The 25,451-nt window shown below is 37.1% G+C and overlaps 1 protein-coding gene across 7 annotated transcripts in view; it reads left to right on the top strand.

Moving 5' to 3' along the window:
* The window catches only part of LOC124138180 (twitchin-like), a 180,961-nt gene that overhangs the window by 47,332 nt on the left and 108,178 nt on the right, over positions 1-25,451 (top strand). For all 7 annotated transcript variants that reach the window (XM_048386202.1, XM_048386201.1, XM_048386197.1 and 4 more), the window contains 12 exons: positions 273-284; positions 2,281-2,498; positions 2,857-2,948; positions 3,248-3,461; positions 4,001-4,088; positions 4,683-4,741; positions 5,536-5,779; positions 7,213-7,268; positions 10,485-10,494; positions 11,803-12,162; positions 14,005-14,097; positions 15,923-15,933. In XM_048386202.1, the coding sequence (XP_048242159.1) occupies positions 273-284; positions 2,281-2,498; positions 2,857-2,948; positions 3,248-3,461; positions 4,001-4,088; positions 4,683-4,741; positions 5,536-5,779; positions 7,213-7,268; positions 10,485-10,494; positions 11,803-12,162; positions 14,005-14,097; positions 15,923-15,933 (1,457 nt within the window). The remainder of the gene's footprint in view (positions 1-272; positions 285-2,280; positions 2,499-2,856; positions 2,949-3,247; positions 3,462-4,000; positions 4,089-4,682; positions 4,742-5,535; positions 5,780-7,212; positions 7,269-10,484; positions 10,495-11,802; positions 12,163-14,004; positions 14,098-15,922; positions 15,934-25,451) is intronic.

Below are 25,451 nucleotides of genomic sequence, written 5' to 3'. Positions count from 1 at the left end.
AAATGTACGCCAGTCAATCACTGCCCTATCTGGCAACAGCAAACGTATCACCACTTCCTGTTTGTTTCCTCATCTGTTAAATTTAAAGATCGCACTCAGCTTAAGATCTTACTGTCCGCCCACGAAACGTCTGTATGCATTTTCAATGGTATCGTGATATTCATCAACTGAAAAATCAACATTTGGCACAATAGTTGTAGTTGGTGGTTTTGTCCAAACATTTCTGCTTCTCTTCCCAAAGACACTGTCACAACTGACTTGATATATTTCAGATTTGCAACCTGGTAAGTAAAATGTTGCCACCTTCTATTGACCAATAAGGCAACAGTGTTAGAATGATGCTAATGATTCTAGTTCTTTTTGACTAATCTTATGTAATTTAAACATTTGTTACAATCCAGGCTTTAGTTTTACAGATTAAGGTTGACATTTCCAGGACCTAGCATAAACAGTGCGTTATGAGTTTTGCCATCATAAATTGCAAATAAAATATTAACATTTACCTTCATTGATCTATGTCTATCAAGATACCACAAGTATAACAATTAGAATCATATGGTGTTATTTGAATTATAAGAAACCCCCAAACTTTGTCATGATGATGATGAAGATGACGATGCAATATAGTTTGCCAATGAATCTAAGGCACACCATGATATACATGTTTGTACCAGCAACTGGGTTCATCAGTGAACAGCCTACTATTTTAGTTCATTTATGTAGGTGCTTCATTAAGTAGACACTAACGAGATGCAGGTGAGGGTGCCACGTAGTGCAGCAATCACTGTCTTCATCCCTCTGGGTGAGATGTATTGCACAGTAGTAAATCAGTTTACTTTATTTTTCTCAAGTAGGATCGTCAAAGGCATTTAACAATAATGAAAAGGTCAAGTGTAACAAATGTAACAAATGTTCTATGTTTCTATTCTAAGTGTTTGGATATTTGTTGTATTTAACAAGAAGTAGAAATAAACGACAACTTTTTATAAAAAGTATATATTAAAATATCTTTACATTTAAGTGTAAATACCTTCCTAAATATGTTTTCAGTTTAAAAACAATTATTACTATGTGTTAATCCCGCTAATTTTGGTATTTCGATTTGTGTTATTTATTTGAAAACATAGTTATGATGTAGACATATTCAATTGGACATAACAAGTTTCTATTAAAATATTTTCAAATGTTAATGAAGGATTTGTTTTGTTCCTTGTTACATGGTTCTCAAAACATAACTCACATCGTAACATTAAAACTAATAACAGCTTTCAAATCATAGTTCTGCAATTCTACAAACTAAAGGTTTTGATCCGTCATTATATTGTACATGTTATGCTTGAAAGTGTGTTTCATTTATCAAACTTTATAATTTCAGTTTTATCTAATATTAGTTGCTTTTCAGTTGTTGGTGCTTTTTTAGCAACTTCTTTTTACAAAATGATATGTATTTCAACATTCATGTTTGATAGAAGTTCAACATGTGTTTAGTCATTAAACATCTGGCCTTTTTTGTTGATACTCGATAAAACATTTGAAATTATTTTTGGTGTCATTTTCTATCATATTAGGTATGAGTAATTCGTTAATTTAACAGAATAAAGATGTCATGTATCCAGCATGTTCTCATTGACACTTAACATGGAAGAATTTGCATTTCATTTTCTCTCCATGGTTTTAAAAAGAGCCTTGCTACGCTAAGATAGTAATAAATTGTTGCTTTTGGCAAGTCTTAAGAAATACCGGGTATTGAGGTTAATTATATTTTTCTGTATCAACAAATCGGGTTCAGGTTTGGCAGATTTAATCATACAATATGTTTGATTGACTTACTCAAACCGTTTCATGTCTTTGTTATCATCTTCACTGATATCATTGCTATCTGATAGTGATTTTTTAACACATGCTTATGATATATTCGAACTGGTACAATTGACTCTGCATTTAGCTGAGAATCTTTATGATTATAAAAATTGTTTGTTTTGTTTTTTTGGTTTTTTATTGGAGCGAACCAGCTGCAGAGGTTGTGTGGGCTTAAGATATTTTTCATTTTTTAAATATTCTAATACAGTGGTATTAAGGAATACAGAACAATTAATATGTGTGTTGTAACTATTTGTCCTTCTTTGTAGGACATTATACACAAATACACAAAATAACACGAATCATATATCATTGATGTTTAATATGACCTTTCGGTAATATAAGTTAAATCAAGTTTAATCGTTCCATTAAATACTATGATCATCGTGGCCATGTACTAAAAGTGTACGTGTTTTGTAGGGGGCGAGAAAAAAGCAGCAGGAATCGCACCAGTATTCAAAGAGAAACCAAAGGTCTCCCAGGAAGCTGGTAAAATCGTCATGGAATGCAAATGCACAGCTAGCCCCAAGCCCGCAATAACCTGGTTCAAGGGCACGCAGCAACTGTCAGCAGGACCACGTCACAAGCAGACAATAACAGAGAGCGGAAACGACCACACCCTTAGAATGGAGATTTCAGTAAGTGCTGTTTGCGAAGTAACACGACATTCCATCACTAGATGGAAGTGAGTGTGGTTGATTGTACATCATACATATACGAAATGATCTCTTCAGTAATCATTACCAAAACAAGCTTTTATAAACTAGAAAAGAATCAACATCAACTTCAAAAGAGCATAATATGTTTTATCTGAGGACGATCATAATATTTTCAGTGATACAATGAGGAAGATTACACGAACATCAGCTTGGTGTATTTATGCAGTATGTACTTAGGTCACGTCTTTGTACAACTTTCGAAGGTAGTAGTGTGTATGGGACGTTTTTTGGAGTATCGAAATGAGTGGTGTTTATGATTCATGTTTCTGTTGTACAGAACTTTACCAAAGATGATGGTGGCCAATACAAGGTCACGGCCAAGAACGAAGCTGGAGAGGGCAGCGCCAACATCACCTTGAACCTAGAACCGTACGTGACACATTTTGGAAACCAAAATAAATTCAACTAAACTTTATTAGATTCCTATTCCAGAACAATTTATTTTTCTCAGTTCTATTCAAGCAGACTTCATCTACACGAAGAGATCAGAAGTAATAATAATTGCAAATAAATAGAGAACAGGTACCTGGTTTGTCAATTGACAACTAACTTCATTTGACCTAGTGTACCAGCATACCCAACACGGTACATTGATTCTCAAAGTTTCAACCCCGGTTTAAGTATTCAGGGCTCAAGTACATCTCATGTATGATCCAATACTGTTTCAGGCCAAAGCCTGCACCCCCGAAGATTGAAGGGAAACCTTCCATCCGTCTGGAGGAAAAGGACAACGTCATCATCATGGAACAGCCCATCTCCTCCGCGGTCAAACCCACCGTCATGTGGTACTTCAACGGCCAGCCACTGAAGCCAGGCGGTCGCTATGTCATGGATATGCCTCAAGAGAAGGGGCTGTACTACCCTACGCTGGAGATTGAAGATGTAAGTTCTGGGAACTAGTTCATCAGTAAAAATTATCATGTAAGAAAATATGTAACATCAACGCTATTGAATAACCAGTCTCGATTATAAGCCGGAACAGATTCCACGTCTGTGAATTATATGAATAGAGCACTAAAATCAATGACGACACCAGGTGACAAAGAGAAATGTGTATGTGCTTGTCATCGTGCCTGCTGCCAAGTTGCCAAAATATTTCCCAAGATGTGTTGTGTCAGAACCTTAAAGACGTTTCATACGTTGAAGTAGCGTCAGCCTGTGTAACTTTGTCTAAGATTAGGTAAGCTGTGCCTATACAAGGGATACTACACCTTAGAATTCACTTCACTCACTCAATCAGTTATTGATGTCCTTAACTGTTTGTTTATGAGTGTGATTGGCTCTTTGAGAGTTGTTTTCTGTCGCTTCAATGTCGAAAGCCTGAAGAAGTGACAAGACTGCCTAAATGGCAGCCCGATTTCGACTCTGGACCCTTGTTCATTTAAAGACGGAGGGTGCTAACTTCACCATTTGTGTTTCAGTTCAACGATAAGGACTCGGGTAACTACAAGATGGTCATCCAGAACCCCGGGGGCGAGATAAGCATCCCTCTAGCTCTCAATGTTGCAGGTGAGTTTCCAGCCCTTTTTGAAACTGTAACAGATAGTTAAACTGGCCTTATAGTATGGGATTTGTTTGATTGGCCTATTTGGGGCACTGCGAAGTCTTCATATATGTCTTCACCATTTTATATAGCGACCTGTTTTTCATTCATTGATGTCAAAGTGTATTACAACACTAAACCTGAATTGAAAACTGGAAAACTATTCTATTTTGCCATCGTAACCAATGATTAAGTTTCATGCTTAAATACGTCAGTGCACAGAAATTCACAAGTGCTTGCAAATATTAAGTGAGTGAGTTAGGTTTACCGCCGCTTTTAACAGTATTCCAGTTATATGACGGCGTGTCAGCTTAATGTGGGAGGAAAGCCGGTGTTATGCAGGTCTCAGACGTTTACCACTTCGGTGAAACCCACGAGCACGGTGCTGACAAACCTAGAAACAATCGGGGCGAACCGGGATTCGAACCCACAATCATAGGTTTCTAGCGTGCCCAAGGGACGCAACTCTGTACATCGAATCGCGGCGCCTTAGACGACTCGGCCACCCGTGCCCCCGCAAATATTAAGATTTAAGTTTATATGTAATGTCTGTTTTTCAGCACTGAGGCCAAAGGTTAAAGGGGAAGCACCGAAGTTCACACAGAAACTTGCTCCAAAGGTGAGTTGAGGGCCAAATTGTTTCACAGAGAACTACCGGCAAGAAGTCCTTCCTCTTTTGCTAAGAGTTTCATGACACTTGACTTGTGTTTGTGACGGGTTCCACCTTTAGCAACACCTGGTATCATCACTATTTGATAGTAATTCATAAACATTTTCATGACATTGTCCGAATCTTACAATAGACTCAGCTTTTGAGCATATATTTCTTATGAATATTTTTTGGTATATCGGTATGATTATGAAAGGGGTTTGTAGCTTTTATTAAAAATCTAAAGTTGAAAATGCATATTTAAAATGAAAAAGAATCATTAAGCATCTGGCATGAAGTGTGATAATTCACGACAAGGGTCATACTCTTTCCTTCCGCCTTGGGAGTGTTGTATATATATGCACCAGTGAGCTCATGCCAGGGGTTTACCGTGCTTAACGACCCTTCTTCACTGTTGACATTACCACGACACCCCTTCTATGCAGCAATGCAACGGAGTGCTGTGCTTGTAATATGGCAAAGAAGGAGCGAAAAGCAGGAAATGTGGCAACATATTATGGTTATTCCACGAAAGCTACCCATGAACAATGACCTCTAGTGACTCCGCCTTGCCAAGTCGTTACACCAAACATTTACGAGAAAGCTGGAAGCGGCACATGATTACAAAACCGTGATGCAACTTTGACGAACGGCAGTTTTTCATCTGTGTTCTATGTTTAGATAATAAATGATCTGACTTATTGCCAAATTTATGTAACTGTGAAGAAACACCAACTGCATATGCCACTCTCCTTTTCTTGTAGACTGCTATTGATGGGGATGCTGTGGACTTTGTGGCCAAAATAACTGGTACCGAGCCGGTCACCACGACGTGGTCGAAGGACAAGAAGGTGCTGAAGAATTCCGAAATCCACAACATCACCTACGACAAAGGAAACTGTAGGCTTTACATTCCTGAAGTGTTCCCCGAGGATTCCGGAAACTACTCCCTTGAAATAAAAAATAAATTTGGCAGTGCCAGTACAATGGCAAGTCTGCAAGTAAAAGGTAAGAAAACGAAAAAATGGAAACATACCACACAGACTTCAGAGACCAGCCTATACTGCTCAACATTTGCCAAGGACCACACCTCTGACTAAAGATCACTATCTTGGTCCTCAGTAAATGTTGAGTTGTATTAGTACAAGCATAGCAGGTGCCAAATTATCTGGAACATTTAAAACTCATATTTATACATTATGAACAGTAAATGTGTTAAAAAAATGATTTTTAAATTGAACAGACAACAACATATTTTTCCAAGTTAGATTAATATTTGGAAATATCTATGAATTCGTCATTCACATAACAGTGAGTGAGTAAGTGAGTGAGTATGGTTTTGCGCCGCTTTTAGCAATATTCCAGCAATATCATGCCCCCCCCCCCCCCCCCCCATTCACATGACAACCTAGGAAAAATGAATATACAATTAACACATATAAATCATTTATAAGAGTTAACAGTTTTATAGAACTATTATTTCCTATGGTCGAAGCGGTGATGATATTAAGAACACTGCTTCCTGCCCTTCAGTAAACCTTGCAACAAGCATTGTGCAACCTACGTTTGTGCATTACGGAAAATGAAAACAATCTCTGACATCTCAAGAGCCCCTACCATGTTCGCATTCAACAACAGCTTCACATTATATCACATAAAAATGTTTTTAATGAGAAATCCAGCGTTTCTTCAAGGGCCTGTAGATTCATAAATCTCTGTTCATGCCCCTCGGCACCTTTATCATCACTGCTCAAAGCATTGTAACCACCCCTGGTTATGGGCAAAGATACTGAAATAGCAAATGAATGTTAACTTGTTTGAATGATGGTGCAGTGCAATAGGGCCTAACCGAACTGGTATATGATGGGGATTCCATACATGTTTCCCCCGCTGGTCCACAGAAAAATCTACCTGGGCTATATGAGGTGCATGCGATACTGAGCTGCTTACTCGGGTCGGTAGCTTGCTCCAGAATGGCAAAGGGTTGAATTCTTTAAGGAGTCAAAGAAATCTTTCGAACTAAAGTCCTGCGTTGGGATTTGCGAGACTGGTTTTTATGATTTCGCCAAAGACATTTGTGACATTTGTGATTTGGAACCGGTTGTGATAAATTTCGTGTATGTTCTTGAAATGGTGGAGCGTCCTTTTCGTGGGTGTGGCGTTTCGATTCACTGTCGTGGAGGATGTTATATGTATGTTTGTGACATAGCAAATTTAATTATCAATAAAATGATTCAACTTCATGTACATGAACTATGATGGAGATTTGTTAGGTATTATTTCCAACAGAAGTATGTTTTCAGACCTTACATACGTAAATCGAAGACCTTTAAAGAATCTTTACCTGTAATAGCTTTGGGATGTTAAATGCTTTCTATTTAAATGATGCTTATATTTTGTGTTATATTTTGTACTGATATCGATTTGATCGATTATTCCAGAAGCCGAGAAAAAGAAACCGGAGGCGAAAGTTGAAGAGAAATTGGAACAACAAAAGGTAGGAACCCGTAGGTGTCGAACCCGGGTCTTCGGCGTGACGAGCGAACGCTTTAACAACTAGGCTACCCGTATGGGTTGTCTTCCAGATTCGGGGTTGTGAGGCAGATGGGTTGTGTGAACCCACCAGTGTAGAGGTTGTGAGGCAGATGGGTTGTCTGTACTGTCGTGAAGTCTTCCAGAGTCAGGGTTGTGAGGCAGATGGGTTGTTGGTATGGTTTTGAAGTCTTCCAGATTGTGAGCCAGACAGGTTGTCTGTACTGTCATGAAGTCTTCCAGATTCGGCGTTGTGAGGCGGATGGGTTGTGTGAACCCACCAGTGTAGAGGTTGTGAGGCAGATGGGTTGTCGGTATGGTCATGAAGACTTCCAGATTCGGGGTTGTGAGGCAGATGGGTTGTGTGAACCCACCAGTGTAGAGGTTGTGAGGCAGATGGGTTGTCGGTATGGTCATGAAGTCTTCCGGAGTCAGGGTTGTAAGGCAGATGGGTTGTGTGAACCCACCAGTGTAGAGGTTGTGAGGCAGATGGGTTGTCTGTACTGTCGTGAAGTCTTCCAGAGTCAGTATTGTGAGTCAGATGGGTTATGCGAACTCATCAATGTCAGTGTAGTCAGCCAGATGGCTTGTGTGAACACATTAATGTTAGTGGTGTGTGACAGATGGGTTGTGTGAACATAATTGAGTTGGTGTTGTGAGGCGGATGGGTTGTCCTAGGTTGTGTAAACCCATCAGTTTTAGGGTTGTAGAACATATGGATTGTCGATTTCAGTGTGAACCGAGCAGTCTTTTCACGATAGTAAGGTGTCGAGCGGCAAAAATGGAAGGTTCTTTAGTTACCAAAATAATTGTAAGAAAACATATTACCACTTCCCACACTGAAAAGTAGTCATGCAAATACTTCCTTAATGTGTGTGGAAAGAGGATAGAGGAGGTATGAAAATGTGAAGCAACCCTGTTGAATTCAGGAAAACAATGATGCTCTGTGTGTAAGATTATTTGCCATTTTCACACCTAAAAGAACATAAACTCGAACCTTCCTTGAAATGTGAACATCACTTCCGTCCGGATCCCGACACCTTCCTTGCAATAAATCAACTGCCCAAAATATATTTATCTTTACATTATGATCTTTTTTACAAAAATATGCAAAGGAAGGAGCGTTCTAAAACTTTCATCCTTTCTGTGGGATAAATCATCTGACTTGAGTTTGGTAGCAGTAAAGTAAGAATGCAGTGTTAACAGTAATGGGATCATCGCATGTTAGGCTCAAATGTAGCGAATCATTGCTGCCAAAAGATACTTCAGTACAAGGGATGGATACTGTAGCACAAACCAGGGCTTTGGTGGGAGAGTTATGGAGATTCCGGTGTCAGATGCCGATATGTTCTTCCTGTCTGAAGGCTGAGCCGTGTAAGCTATGGTATGAGGGTGACCTTGTTCCCATCCAATATCAAGGGGGGGGGGGGGGGGGGGGGGGGGGGGCACGGGTGGCCCAGTCGTCTAAGGCGCCGCGATTCGCTGTGCAGAGTTGCGTCCCTTGGGCACGCCAGAAACCTATGATTGTGGGGTTCGAATCCCGGTTCGCCCCGATTATGTTTCTAGGTTTGTCAGCACCATACCCGTGCTCGTGGGTTTCACCGAAATGGTAAACGTCTGAGACCTGCATCACTCCGGGCTTTCCTCCCACATTAAGCTGACACGCCGCGATATAACTGGAATACTGTTAAAAGCGGCGTAAAACCCAACTCACTCACTCACTCACTCCAATATCAAGGTCATTTGGGAAGATAATTGTGTCAGAGGACATAGATGTAACTTGTAAGGTGCATTTAATTTAGTGACCTATTGACCTTACATTAATATGGGATTGTAATAGCCTTTTGTCTCTTATGGAGCTGGTCCGTTCGAATGACGACTCTAGAATATCGATAATCGTGAACAGATTTTATTGTCTGAATGAGAACTTATTTGAAATAAGCCTAAATGGAGATCGTTTTGTGGTTAAAACAGTGTGATTTTTTAAGATTAAAATAATTGAGTTTAGACTTTTCTCTAAATGAGCAACACCTTTTCTGATTACATGAATAAAAAAAAGAAGAAAAACCATTAACTAATAACGATGAAACCAAGCTCTTGCAAAGACTCAATTATCATAATTACAGTGATTGCTACTGTCTTGATGGAATCGGAACCATAAAAGTATATTCTTCAGACCGGTTCTTTGAGGCTGGCATTGATGCAAAGAGGAACTATTTCAGGAGCCATGAATTCTCTCGCTCCCTACTTCCAGACTTACAGGGTCATTTGAGCTGAGTTTAGTTATGCTTAGTTATAGATAGAAACTTCACGTGGAGGCTTCAAAACTCGGATGCATAATTTGGCTCCGGTGTTGCATTTCTAGCCGACATCAGGGTTATTCGTTCAGGGTTTCGAGTTTGCCAAGACACTTCTTTTGTCTCAAACAAAGTTTTCATGGAGTAATTGATGTATACGTAGCAGGTTTGTCCGAAAATATAAATTGTGTTTTAGAGGAGCTAACATAACTAGGAGCTTACTAACAGAAATCTGGATCCATAATGATTGCTAATGTAAACGACTGGGGTATATAATGATATGTCAGCGCTATATAATGGCTACATTATGAGAGGGTTCGTTTGCATATGTTCGTGGAGTGCATTTTACATGCCATTAATTAAAACTTGGAGGGGCGATATGTAGGGGGGCAATAGTTGCCTTGTAGTTGAGAGTACTCTTGGTGGTACAGATAGTGGGTATTGGGTTTGTTGCATTTCTTTTGTTGTAACTGAGATTAACTGTGATTGTATGTAGAGATGTGTTAAGGTCTTGGTCGTGGTGTCTGTGGAATGGAAATCCTGACATTCTGGTGTCTGTGTCGTCCCAAGATTCTGTAGTACAGATATTGATCAGCTTAATGTTTTGTGACGGGCGCCACCAGTGCGACAGAGTCACTCACCTTCTTGCGAACACCTGGAGTCATCACTATTTCTATCGATGGAACTCGCCATTTATAAACTTTGGCGAACAAAAAGAAGACATATACCAGGCATATATCTATTAGCCCAAATGAAAATGTACTTGACTTGGGCATCGGGCAAGTCGGACGCAGTGGTAACATTTATTGTTTTATGGTTACTGCTATGTATTTTCCATCAATTTTCATCGTAATGTTAAAATATGCTTTTCTGTCCTGTTTCAGAAACAAGCAGGTATGTATTGGGCGTTCATATTCAAGTGTGTTGGGTGATGTTTTTACAGATTAGACAAATAGTGCACATACAATAGCCCGAGAATTCCTGAGCTCCTGAACCTGAGACAGATCACCCAGTTGGGGATACATGATACTCCTTATATACTAGTGAAAATATTAACGACCACACGAATCGGGTAATCCTTAACTTTTTGTGAGAAGTATAGTTCGCGGGATTGGAATCAGAACACCCTAAGCTGTATTATTTAGTACTTTGTAAGTAACTTGTGTAATAGGAATTGAAATCTTTAATCTTAACTGCAAGATAAATTTGAAATATTTTATTGGTTGCCATTAGTGATGACAAACTCGATTAGAGCTACCTCCATTGTTTTCGTATTATTAGTAGCTGCAATTTCAAAAAATATTATCAACAAATTTAGCAAGAGACTTTTGTCAGCAAGAACCTGCTTGTGATTATTTCAAAGCACAAGTAGTTTTCTGAGCTGTAAACTCTTGCTATATAATGAACAAATTATTTGCATATTCTGGTAATTACGCTGTACTATAGGTGCACTCACCTTGTAATATTAGGAAATCAGTTACCTGCGGGGTATCATGTTTCACACACCCAGTGCCGGTTCTGGTGAGGGGATTAGCTTCTTGCATGTCGAGAACTCAAATAGATTTCTTGAAAAAACATGCATCTTTTTCTTTGGAGAGACTGATTAATAGTGTGTTTGTGGTGTATTTTACTTTTGAAATTTAGGCTATGTACAAAATGCATCTGTCTTGATATTATCAGTGCTTTAGCTTTGAAAATAGACAAGTTTCTTTGCCAGGATTGCATTTTCCCAGAAAATATATATTAGATTACCTCTTACCTTTGTAGATATGCATATTTTAGTTTCGAAATGAATCATCAGAACTTTAAAGTTATTGTGATAAATAGTACACTTTCGACAAATGATTTCACCCAACTGGTCTTCTAACTCTAATGTATTTCTGATGATTCATATACATCACACAAAAGTAAAAAGCATTGGCAAATTGTATTCTTACACAGATATTGAAATAACTTTTCAAGAAGATATTATTCTTGAAACTGTTTATCTCATGAAAAGAAAACTACAATTTGCCAAGTGCATTTCAGTTTTGCAGACAAGCAAATACTGTGGCAGGATACTACCACACAGTGTTTGAGGGAGCACATTGTCCGTGCTCATTAGAATAGAACTGCTTCAGCCAATACAATGGCTTCTGTTAGATATATCCGTAGACCTTGCCCTAGCACCTGTAGTTGACCTCTCTCTCCCGACCTGCACAGAACCCAAACAAGAACCTAAACAAGAACCCAAAGAAGAACCCAAACCTGAGCCCAAAAAAGATCCTAAGCAAGAGGCAAAGAAAGAGCCTGCAAAGAAAGACGAGCTTAAACCCGAAGAAAAGAAAGCAGCTCCTAAAAAAGAACCTTCTCCTAAAAAGGAGCCCTCTCCTAAAAAAGAGCCTCCCAAACCTCCCACTATTGTTGAACCTTCAGTTGAAGAACCTCAGAAGAAAGAGGGCAAAGGTAAAAAGGAAGACATGAATGACACAAATAGTAATAATAGTTCGAGTAGGAGTGGAAAGGCAGGTAAAGGAAAGCAGCGTGCGTACCAGAAGAAACCAACAACCATTCTTGAGGAAGGTGAGGTATTGCAGGAGTTCTCTCCCCTACATGTTGTAACGCTCGGTCTGCTCGACCTATATCCGTATGTACTGACTGAAATTAAACCTGTAGGTCCTAGTGAAAAATGTGTGTCAAGACACTACCTTGAGAAGTTACTTGAAATTATCCTACATCAATGCATCACTGAATTCCACAGTTGGCCGTTTTTGTCAAGGCTGTAAATATCACGTCAACTGATGGCATCATTTTATATGAACCATTAGTACCATTACAGTTATTGGCACCATTCATTCTCTCCTTCCGTTGTGCCCTTTGCCAATAAGGCTACCATGGTAACAAGGATCTGGCCATGTAATGACCATTGGTGCCAATGTGCCATTGTCTTCAGAGAATTGATTCAACCCTCTCAGTCAGAAACTAGGAAAACCGATTTGAGCAGACTTGACAGTCAAACCATGGAATATTATTTTTCTTTCCTAAATCTTCATATTTGAAACCACATGCCTGGTACTTCAGATGTCCATGTTTTGACTGTCCTTTGTGTTGTCTCCCAAGTAAACTGAGGTATCCATCATTATAACCAGTTGTACACACCTAACACAGTCACTCACAAGTTGTATGTGTCTGTTGCATACTTCAATGTTATACCTCAGTCTGCTGGAGGAGAGTTATCTTGCCTTAACCACGTGTCTGTCTATGTTGTCCACCATGTCTCAGATTCATATTGTCAAAAATAATCCAGATTGAATTTCGGAAATGTCTTCTCTCTTTGACAAATATACCTTAACCGGTAAGTATACTTGAAAATTATTTTTTGGAGAAAGATATATTGGTGAAAAATGGTTGTATTTTACATATATTTGATTCCTACACTTAGTGAAGAAATTTCGAACTATTAATCAAAAATGTTTTGAGACATGTTTCTGTGTTGTCTATTGTCTTCAGGCCGATAACTTGAACTGATATGAAGAACATTACTCGGATCATTAATGAATTATTCAAACATTTCTAACAAACTGACCCAAGCACACTCAACCACTTGTAGATATCCCGTGTTCAACACACTGTGAATACAGATAACTGACAATCCTAGTGCCTCTAACTGCGTAATTCCTAGATTTCCAAAACTCCATCAGTGTCACTTAATCCTGTATTTTTTACTATTACTGTCATAGCAACATAACTACTTACATTGTCATAGCAATGTCTACAACAAAGCTGTGGCATTCGTCAAGCGTATTTAGCACCTACATAGTATCCCTTTTCACACAGCCACAACAAGCACAATTATTGTTTAATAACTTACATCCACACAAATATTACTATATTTGTTCTCTAACAAGGCATAACATGATATAACATATTACCACTAATGTATTGAAAGCTCATTGTTGCATATATATTTACCCATTCAAACAATGCATATTTGTATTAACTAGTTCAAATGTTGTAGTAACAGTTTTTCACATTCACATGATAAATTTAACATAACTTTTTTGTACATTTTTCACACAGATGCTTTAACGAATGATTCATACAAATAAGGAAGTCTTGATAGTGATGATTTAATAGTAGTTCATAAACACATGCTTATGATATAGTCGGAATCATACAATGGAGATTTCTACAATTATGGAAATCGGTTTTGTCACTTTACTTTCCATACTCATGCAGTCACTGTATAAATACATATTCGGAGTAATTTAGTTTCAAGCTGCCTTAGTTCTTGCTTCTTATTTTCTGTCTACACTTTTCATATCTTTTCAACCTGCACACAAGATAAAGGCACACTTTTAGGGCTGGCCATGTCCATGTTGTGCATGTTTCTGTTTGTCCTCATGTCCTCTGTCCCATTGTAAGATGATGAAGAACACAAGGATGACGGTTATGAAGCTGATGTTGATCGCCCCGTTGCCCCGGATATCAGCATAAATGACTATGATGAAGATGATGGTAGGTTATTCAACGGGAAATCGTTTAACACAAAAAAACGAAAAATACTTCCTTCAAAAAACAGCAAAAGAGTTAACTGTAATTTGAACTGATTCTGAAATGTTATTTCAAAGAGTATCATTTATTAAGCATATAGAAAAAAATGACATAATAATATTAATGGTTGCGATTTATTAATTTCCAATAAAACGAATTATTTGAGGAAAGTTTACTTTTGAGTTTGACATTTTTTTAAATTTGGGTTTTAAATCTGATTTAAGATCCATATTTTTATGTACTCTTTGTATGAACTAACTTGTGAGATAAATTGTTAATTACATGACATTAACATAACCAAATGACATTTAACTTGCTGCATGGACTAGCATTGACGGGTTTTCATACCTACTGAAACGAACGTTAATGCACTTTATATTAACAAATATTCAACACTAAAATAACAGTCTTCATGAGTTATGAAAATATAATAAATAATTTAATACAAGCTAAACAGTTATGATATACGGATATGAAGTAAGGCAGGTAAGAAAGTTCATTGAGAGAGATCAAGTCACTGAATGGAATTACTGCATTAAAGGTAAGTTTATTATGCCGTGATGAAGCTTTCTAAGGGTAGAAAATGAAGTATTTTGATAATTTGTATACATTATGCATAAGGTATTCAGAACTTATCGAACACAACGTGTAATGGGAAATAAGTTTGTTCAATGAAATTAAATTCCTCTGATGAGAGAACCTCAGAATTGATTTGATAGGAAAACAGAATTGATGTTAAAGTGAAAAGCAGATTCAATATTTTCGTAGGAAGTGAAAGTTGGAATTTCACAAGATATCAGATTTGGTGTTCCACAAGATATCAGATTTGGTGTTCCACAAGATATCAGATTTGGTGTTCCACAAAATATCAGATTTGGTGTTCAAAAAATATCAAATTTGGCTTTCCAAAGGAACCTAAACGATGTGTTTTGCTACTATGTAAACAATGTGAGACTACTTTGGAATTCCTGAGAAAGCTTTGTCAGGGCTGGTATATGTCAGTTGTGAGGTGTCTGTGGTGACGTTATTCACCCAGTACTGTCTGCAGCACCGTGCGCTACTTCTGTCTGGCGGTGCCGCCATGTCAAAGCCATTATCTGTTGCTGCTGCTGCTGCGTTACAAAACCTTTTTTTACAGGTCGTGAACTTCACCTGAAGAACAGAAAATTTAGAAGAATACTTTCTGGGTCAAAATATTTTTAGGTCCAAAATCGCATATAAATTCCTAAATGTTGAAATGTCATGTGAGATCATGTAGAGTTTAAAAATTGAAATTCACAATAAAATCAGTTTTCGATATATATGACTGCAATTAATAATGGTACATTTTTTAAATAATTTGACCAAAAATGCCTTCAGGTGAGGTAGTATTTTTCTTGTGTCTAATATTTCACTTCAATTTCAGCACAAATTGTTCCTCATGCACTGAACACCATAGCATGGTAAATGTAGATAGACCCATGAAGCTTAGTGAGCCTTAGCTATGCCTGGTCTAGATGTAGCCTGTAGATAGAGACAACATAACTGGAGAATATGAAGTATTTAAACAATATTCATGAAGTTTTCATATTAACAATATTTTAATGCACATGCTATGCAATACTATAAACCATTAATTGAAGTTATGAGCATGTACATAACGACATCCAAAGGTTAATAATAGCCATTCCTGTTTGACAATAATTGGTGCTTTATGTGTAGTGTAAATTTAACACCAAAAAATTGAATAACTTGGTCCTCATCATTTCTACTTCTGAAACTAAACATATTTTTTTGTCTGTTTTCACAGGAAAAGCAGTGGTAAGTGTTTTCTCATTACTCAATAATAATTTAAATCTGATCACATGTACCTCACAACTACTACGTTGAATTGAAACAATATATTTGAATATATGCTGTGAAATTCATAGCGAGCACACTGAGAAAAGCTGAAATATGTTATGAAGATTAATATAATATTACAACCTGTCACACTTAGTTGTAATAAAATGTAGTTGTAAGGGGTAACCAAAACCATATTTTAATTATAACTAGTTGTAAGGACAAGCTTGGCGCTTGGGGCATTGCCATATGAAGATCAATACTCTTGAATAAAATGTGAAACCACATTTCTCCTCACCTTTCATTAATCATAAAGTATGCTTAATACCATATCACTCATGATAATTAGTTGTAAGGAATATCCAATACCATTTCATTCATTATCACCATTTGTAAGGAAAACCCCCAAACTTTATTACTCACTATCACTAGTTGTAAGGAATACCTTATACCTCATTTTGGCTAGTTGTAAGGAATATCCAATGCCTTATCAATCACTTTCACCAGTTATAAGGAATATCCAATACCTTATCACTCACTATCACTAGTTGTAAGGCATCCCTTATCCCTCATTATGGCCAGTTGTAAGGAATATCCAATGTCTTTTCAATTACTTTCACCAGTTATAAGGAATATCCAATACAATATCTCACATTATCACTAGTTGTTAGGAATATGTAATATCTTATCAGTCATTATCACTAGTTGTGAGGAAAAGTCAATACAATAGTCAGAACAGGATCAAGGTGAGTCCAGGTAAACAAACATTCACGATCCTTCAATATCATACATTATTAGGTATCGGCTATATCCAGGGACTTTTACTTAATTTGGTGAGTTCTTACAAAAGTATTCCTCCTTGCAAAGCAAAAAGAACAAACATTGATAATCCTGGAATCCTGTGTCATCAGCTCATCTTTCTCATCCTTCATCTTTCTCATCCTTGACCATCTTCAGCCTGTGTGATACATTCATGGATCATCATTCAGTTTTCATGGAATCAATATTCAGTTTTCATGGAATCAATATTCAGTTTTCATGGAATCAATATTCAGTTTTCATGGATTAAATAATAATGGATTCATCAGTCATCTTTCAAGGAGCATCCTTCATGTGTCACACACCTTCATCTTTCAATGTGTCCTAGCAAGACCCAAGTTCCCTACAGAAGGGAAAGTGGAGCATGTGTGTAAGATACCTGGCCATGATGGCGGCGGAACTCATCACAGGAAGTTTGCAAGACGAGCGGTTGGCACGTTATCCTGGGAGTCAGCATGGTGCATGGTGATGCTGACTGACAGTCTTGATGGAGAATCTCGTACCTCACGTGTTGCGACTGCAAGATAACACGATGATATGAACTTTTTGTCCTGCAGTGTGAGAAAGTTATGGAATATTTCTGTTGACTCAACTTCAAATACCTGCTGAAGATATGATACCGATCTCCTGAATGCCAAATTACTGGAATTTTTAACATGGAATATGTATTTTTTTTTCCTTTTAGCCAGATACCTGTGATACAAGTTGATTTACCAGAACAATAATCACTTCGATTCAGAGTTGGTAGCGAATTCTGCCCAGTTAAAATAATGAAATTCTGTAACTTCATTTTCATACCAACAACAATAGTCTAAATCAGGTTTAAAAGTCCACGTATTATGTTCATAATTAGACTCTCGATAAGTGGTGAATCAAGAACTGAGTCAGAATTGTCTCAGAAAAATTTGTTACTTCTCAGGCAGGGGTGTTTCCAAATTTAATTATTATTACCGTAGTCCAGAGATTTCAGTCAGCTTTTGATTGCCTTTTAAATTTAGTAATTGAGTCTTTAAGGTCTGAGAATGATGTCAAAATTTTTAATCATATCCAAGAACAAGTTTCCTTTATCAAAAACAGGCACCCCTCCTTTTGAAAATTTTACCATTGAACAAAACAATTTCCAAATAAGTTTTCCCTTGTTTGTGAAAGCAAATCATCTTAGCGATATGACTATCTTAATGCTAAGTTTATGTGCAACTGTAGGATTACCCCCGTAAGGTGATCATAGCCATAATACAAGATTAGCAATACATATATGTGCAAATGTGTGAATATATTCACAAGGTCATCTTAGCAATATAACCTTCTTAGCGCTAAGTTAATATGCAGTTGTAGGAGTTTCAACAATCAGTTGAGATGTGGTTATACGGGTTGCTATGCACCATCAGTCATCTTAATCTTAAACACACACTACCCACAAACACACATGAATACAGCTGGCAAAAAGGGTGGGATTACTATCTTGAATGTTTAGAATCCATCTGCCAACAAGTTGTTAAACATTATAGCTCTCAAAAACACAAAAACTTATTTGAAATTTGTATTTTTTTCCACTGACAACTGCTTACGGTGGAAGTCTCTTCTGAGAGGTAATCTCATTTTAAACGGGGAAAAGAAAATTATGGAACATGAAAATAAAACAAAATGGCTGGAACCTTTCAAACCCATCCATCAATGCTTCTTTTTGTACCGAAGTGGTGTAATTACGTCAAGACCTGCCACCATTCTATCTGTGCTCCAGCTAATTTATTTTGCATACTTACATGTTGTTCCCAGTACACATAAGTCATTATAAACCAGATCAAAAGTATTTGTTGATGTGTCAGCACGAAATATTCTGATTACCAAAATCTCAGAATGAAATGGTATCATGGGGCTACTTGAAAACACACTCGAATACCAAACTGTCTTGACTTGTATATTGTTTCTCGAAGTTGTGTACACATGTGTATGACTTTAGCGTTAACCTGACATACAGCTTTTATGGCTTGCATAATACCCTAAAGATGGCACATTTACACGAAGGTGCTGTTTCTTTTAACATAAATTTGTTGCCATGGTAACGCAGACTGAATGTTTGTTTGAAGCAAAGGAAAACAACTCAATCAGTGAAATACCAAGTGCCAAGACAAGGGACTGGATTATGAAGATAAGGATCACCTTGTGAGATCCGTGTATTCTTTGCCTGTCTCATAAAAGATGAACTTGTGACGTCAGAAAACCGTCTCTTCGTCCAGCATCCACACTCGGATCTTTGACAAACTCCGAGGCAGACGCCTCTCCAAGATTTCAGACACAGGCCTTAAGTTCCAGTAATAGAATAGTGTCTTGGAAGAAGCATCCTTCATACTTCATCCTTTCTGTTTTTCATCCAGTTCCAAAAGTCTACCTGCCATTTTCGTACATTTGGATACCTTTGACTGTGGATGTCGTCTGCTCGTGCACAACCATTTTGGATTTGTTGCCAAACTGAAGCTACCTGTGATGCTTCATGGGCTTTGTGATGAAACCTACCTGTAGCCCACAATCATATCAAATGCGTAAAGTGTGAGATGTAAAAATAATTGGAGTATTGTGATTGCCAAGTGTTGTACAAACGGATCTTAACTGGATGTATTCCTTACCATAGTTGTATTAGTCAGCAAGACCATTTCTGCTGGAGATTGAGAGTGTTAAACAAACGGAATATTTCATTCAGTCGACATCACAGCTACACTGTAAGAAGATGTACCCACAAATCAAAATTCATCAGCCTGAGGTAATGTCATTTTTCATTTATAAACCTGAACTATTTTCAGGGGTTAGTATTTATGCTTGAAGTATTTTAATACTTTGAAGAGGCGAAGAAGTATTTTGTTGTTTCTTCATGGATGTACGCAGCACCATACTGAGGATGTGGAAAACTTGGATACAATCACAGCTGACAGTGTTGTTTCATTTTGCATGTAGAAATTGTTTGTTATGTGAGCTCTTAAAGGAAGATATGTCATTGCGATCAACCATCATATGTTACCATGACAGCTTATTAACAATTTCATTGTCATATATTTAACTATTTTTTTTTATTCCTGGGTTCTTTATGTTGAACATATTTATGATTGCTTACGGAATTATTTTTGTTAGTATCAATCAACTTGTTCATTTATATGGCCTATAGGGACTGTAGCTGCCTGTAATACTTACCCAGGAACTCATCCCTTTTGTGTATGGTATCTTAAGACTAGGAGCTGTTGTGCCATCAGGGTCCCATTCCTTTTCTATATGTTGTCTTAAGACTAAGGCTGTTTGGCCATCAGGATCCATCCCTTTGTGTATGTTGTCCTAAGACTAAGGCTGTTGGGCCATCAGGATCCATCCCTTTGTGTATGTTGTCCTAAGACTAGGAGCTGTTGTGCCATCAGGATCCCATTCCTTTTGTGCATGTTGTCCTAAGACTAAGGCTGTTGGGCCATCAGGATCCATCCCTTTGTGTATGTTGTCCTAAGACTAAGGCTGTTGGGCCATCAGGATCCCATTCCTTTTCTATATGTTGTCTTAAGACTAAGGCTGTTTGGCCATCAGGATCCATCCCTTTGTGTATGTTGTCCTAAGACTAAGGCTGTTGGGCCATCAGGATCCCATTCCTTTTCTATATGTTGTCTTAAGACTAAGGTTGTTTGGCCATCAGGATCCATCCCTTTGTGTATGTTGTTCTAAGACTAAGGCTGTTGGGCCATCAGGATCCCATTCCTTTTCTATATGTTGTCTTAAGACTAAGGCTGTTGGGCCATCAGGATCCCATTCCTTTTCTATATGTTGTCTTAAGACTAAGGTTGTTTGGCCATCAGGATCCATCCCTTTGTGTATGTTGTTCTAAGACTAAGGCTGTTGGGCCATCAGGATCCCATTCCTTTTCTATATGTTGTCTTAAGACTAAGGCTGTTGGGCCATCAGGATCCCATTCCTTTTCTATATGTTGTCTTAAGACTAAGGCTGTTTGGCCATCAGGATCCATCCCTTTGTGTATGTTGTCCTAAGACTAAGGCTGTTGGGCCATCAGGATCCCATTCCTTTTCTATATGTTGTCTTAAGACTAAGGTTGTTTGGCCATCAGGATCCATCCCTTTGTGTATGTTGTTCTAAGACTAAGGCTGTTGGGCCATCAGGATCCCATTCCTTTTCTATATGTTGTCTTAAGACTAAGGCTGTTGGGCCATCAGGATCCCAATCCTTTTGCGTATGTCGTCCTAAGACTAGGGCCATCAGGATTTCATGGATGTGAATCATGTCCAAAGATTAAGGGCTGTCAAGAATTCCCTCTTCTCTCAATAGTTAGAATTACCATGTTTTAGTCTACTAGTAACTTATTACATACTGCTTATGAATGAGTAGATGTGTAACTGTTAATGCTGCTTTTGTATCCTTGTATTTTGAGGACCTCCTACATTCCCTGAGCCAAGGAACCTTCTTATAGTTCATTAGTGTTGAAGAAAACGTGCAATATCATGAAATTGCTTTGTTCAAAATGGAAAAGTTCATATCAAACTTCATTTTGAAAGTTTATATTGGTTTAGGTGAGGTACAGTGCATAATGACATCGCTTATAAACAGGTAGATTTGGTCCTTGTTTTGCAGATATAAATATTTTTGTGCAAACATTACCCAATGAAAAACGTAAATTTGTGGTAAAAAAAGTACTTCTTACTCATCAGTCTAAAAAGATTTAGTGTTCTGTACATGACATTACCAGGAATTTAAGCACCTGTGGATCTGCCACTGAGCAGCGAAGGGGTTAATACCTCTGAAGTGGCTCTTCTGTGAACCCAGGAAGCTTGAGAAACACTGCCACTTATTTAAGCAGTCATTTGATAGCATTTTCTCTTAATGGATCATAAAAGTAATTTCTTGAAACAGCATAGAGTAAGATAAGACTTGCCATATATGCTCCACTGTGGGCACGGAACATGAGAAGGTTCATTGTGGTTAGAAGGGCGTATATGGTCCCTGACTAAACCCCATCATCTGATGAGGAAGACATATTCTTGTGTTCTGGAACAGTTTGGAAGATGGTTGTTCCAAAATAGTCTGTACCTCTGTCTTTCTCAGTGCAAGTGACGCAGAACAGTACTTGGGGAATGCAGTCGAAACTGCCTCAGAACACTGAATCTTAACATGTTCTATCTATGGTTAATGCATGCGTTGACCTCAGTTGCAATTAAGTTTGGCAGAAATGAGAGAAACATATCTTAAAGATGAGTACTTGCGTCACAATGAATTAAGCTGTAGATGTTAATCATGATTATTTGAAGTATTTGGCAAGAAGTTGGACATATAATCGTCTATATTTACAGTGCTGTCATTATAATGTGTTCATTCCAAGCGATATGCACCTTAGGAATACTGTTCAATGAGTGAAAGCCATTCTTCATTGTATTTACTAATACATGATATAAGATTAAGCATACCATGTCACATTCTGAATGATGGGGTATTTAATTGATAATGAGTTTCTTAAGTAATAATTTATTGCAGAGTCAGGTATTTGCTTAGGTCATGGTGACCCAAGTGAAAAGTGCATAGCTATTACTTTGCCTACATTATGAATTAGAAAATTATGAATGGCTTGTGATGAATATTTTCCAATCCAGATCCTTGTGTTCAAGTATACCATTAAAAGTATTTCAGTAAATACGTCACTCTTTTGCCATGTGGATTCTTGATGCCTGCCACAATTTTCTGAATTTAAAATTTACAGATAATAAATTAGGTTATGGGGGGTCTTCTTCACATAATTTCCTATTTAAGTGTCTAATTACTTTCAATGTTAGTAGCATTTTTCTGATTGGATAAGAAAATATTTAGTTCAGGAATATTTCTCAAATCTGGACCAAATCTACAAATGTTCAGGAGGCAAACGATGACAGAAATGGCCTTTCGCAAACACCTGGTATCATCACTATTTTTAGTGATTCATAAACACATGCTTTTGATATAGTAGGAGTTGTACAATCGACTCTGCTTTTAGTAGAGATTTCTTGTGATTATGGAAAATTGATAGTTATGCAAATTGATAGTTGATGATTTTGAAGTGCACAACTAAATCAAACAAATAGGACACTATAAGGAGTTAAACTCTGAAACCCAACCAACTGGATTTCTTTTTAAATATGGATACATATTGGATCAGTATATTGGTGAGTGTCTAAAAGCAGATCAAGGTATTGATGTTTATTAATGAATATACTAATATATTTACAACGCTACTATTTGTTCTTTATATTGTTTAATTACTTGATCAGCATAACAAAGCTTGCTATTATGAAAAAAAATAATTCAAATAAAAGCCAGAATAATAAATATAAAGAAATCAAAGAAAATAGAATGGACAAGCAGTTCCATTATTGATTATTAAATATCATTAAGTTGTTCAGTATGTACAAAAAACATTAAGATATTAGTAAGCTTGTGAAAGGATGGTATTTGACAGTCAACTCTTTAAATAACCAATGAATGTCAGTTTAAATAGCAGCCCTGGTTTTTGTAGAGGAAAAAGGGGATAATACAGATTTGGGATAATCATCTATTTATTACTTTTCATTAATACTAAATGTTGCTGATGACATATGTTACTGTTGCAATGAATAAGTATGAATGGCAGCACTAATTATTACTGACATAATTAAGATGGCGCAATACACAGGCCATACATGCAAGTGTACGCAGTCTGTTGCTTTCCTGGCTTGGCGTCAAGAATGTGAGCGCTTGTGGTCTCGATCAGACTATATCTGTCTTGCCTTCATATCACCAGTACGATTTCTTAACAAGGGAAACATGTGCTACCTTCCTGGAACCAAATTATTCTTGACATTATAGACTTGAAATGTACTTGAAAACTTGGAGATTTAATAATGGTTATGCTGAATGCCATATGGATTAAACACAATTACACAATTATGTAGGTAGTAAAGCGTAAATCATTGATTATACTAATGAATATTAATGTAAAGTTTGTTCCAAATTTGTGAAATTAAAAATCAATGGTTTGCTTGTAATTCCAGATTTACCAAAATGGCTACTAACCACTATTTAGCTGCACTGATAACATATCAGAAAAAAGACCCAATTAATGCGCCGTGTAAAAAAATCATGTTTAAAGAGTTGCATTCTCGTCCTTGATTGCTCTAAGAATAGGACCTGCTGAAAGCTTTTGTAACATCGTTTTAAAAATATATGGCCAAGAAAAGGTATTTTGAAGCTCTTGTAGTCTGCGATGTTAAGAATGTTGTTTATGTGATACTTGCCGGCTTAACAAGTAACAAATCCCAGACTACTTCATTAGTCAACACATTTCCCTCTGGTGGCCTCAAACATTTACCGAAAATTTGTTTTTGATTATTTCCGCACTTGTATACTTCATTGCCTTTTTGACATCCTATTCCAGAAACACTGCTGTAAGCAACAGATAAACAAACAATGATAGGATTTGGACATGTGCCCAGCTGGGGTCCACATAATTCATTTTACAGATATAATCAGTTTTTAAGAATATGTTACGATGGTTTGTATGAGACCAAAATGTCTGTGTCTGACAAAAACTTCACCAATCATGTAGATGCTGTAATCTCTCTGCATGGCAAAGTAGTCGATTTTCTCAGCAATGTTCTCCACGCTGGGTATAGAATCAACAAACCAAATGCCGCTTTCCTGCCAACTTCTTATAGGAGTATCAGTTACCAGCAGGTACCAGAAATATCTCTTATTTTCCTCACAACTCCCTTCACAAATACCAAGACTGTTTGTCAAAGGCTTCTGTTCCATACTATAGTTTTTTAGGCATGAAAGGTCAAAAGTTATTATATTGAAATAGTTTGCAATAAATGTGAAAGTTGAAGCAAGATTTGGTTTTTGCTTGTGTACTGCTCATTGGACAAGTCCCAGTCAGTTCTACTGTTTTTTCAAACAAATTAACCTCTTAAATGCTATCAATTTTCTGTTTCAATATATGGAGGCTTTCAATATTGTGTTCCACATTGAATATACGTTGATAAAAGAAAAATGTTTCTGACGAATACCTCAGGTAAGGATTGGGCTAGTCATATGGTTAGAGCTAAAATAACAAATCTTATTTGGGGAAAAGAGTCCAAATAAGTTTAGGCATAATGGTGGGAGGCACAACATGTTACAAATGTCAATAATGTAAGTTGTTATGGAGGCAGATATGAAAAACAACTGCAGTTATTAAATAATGAAATTATTTGCATGTCATAGTTTTGGTTGCAGTTCAGACCTAAATATCAGTATGTTCTCTTAGTGATGTTTAATTTCTTACCTTAGGAACTGAACTTGAAAATCTATAAATTAGACATTGAATAACTAACTTGACAATATATGTAGAATAATGAATATTTTTATTGCTGTAGAAAGTAAAAACTTGTACATTGAAACATGCTTTATATGGATTATTTAGTAGTACTCCTCTTGCACAATGTCTGTATTTAAAAAATATGAAAAATATGTATGTTCTTTTCTAGATATTTTTCTTTATTATGAATATGAAATAAGAACCATTGATCACAAGTTTTCACAATAGTGTCCATTGCATAACTATGATAATATTTTCCATTGTTTGTTGTTCATTCCAGAATGACATGAAATGTGGTAAGAAATAGCTTCATAATCATATTTTCAGCTTTTCGTCA

This window comes from Haliotis rufescens, unplaced genomic scaffold (assembly GCF_023055435.1).
Source record: "Haliotis rufescens isolate VD_foot unplaced genomic scaffold, xgHalRufe1.0.p SCAF_6, whole genome shotgun sequence".
NCBI classification, from domain to species: domain Eukaryota; kingdom Metazoa; phylum Mollusca; class Gastropoda; order Lepetellida; family Haliotidae; genus Haliotis; species Haliotis rufescens.
The sequence above is the reverse complement of the archived record's forward strand: the minus strand, read 5'-3'. Positions and strand labels throughout refer to the sequence as shown.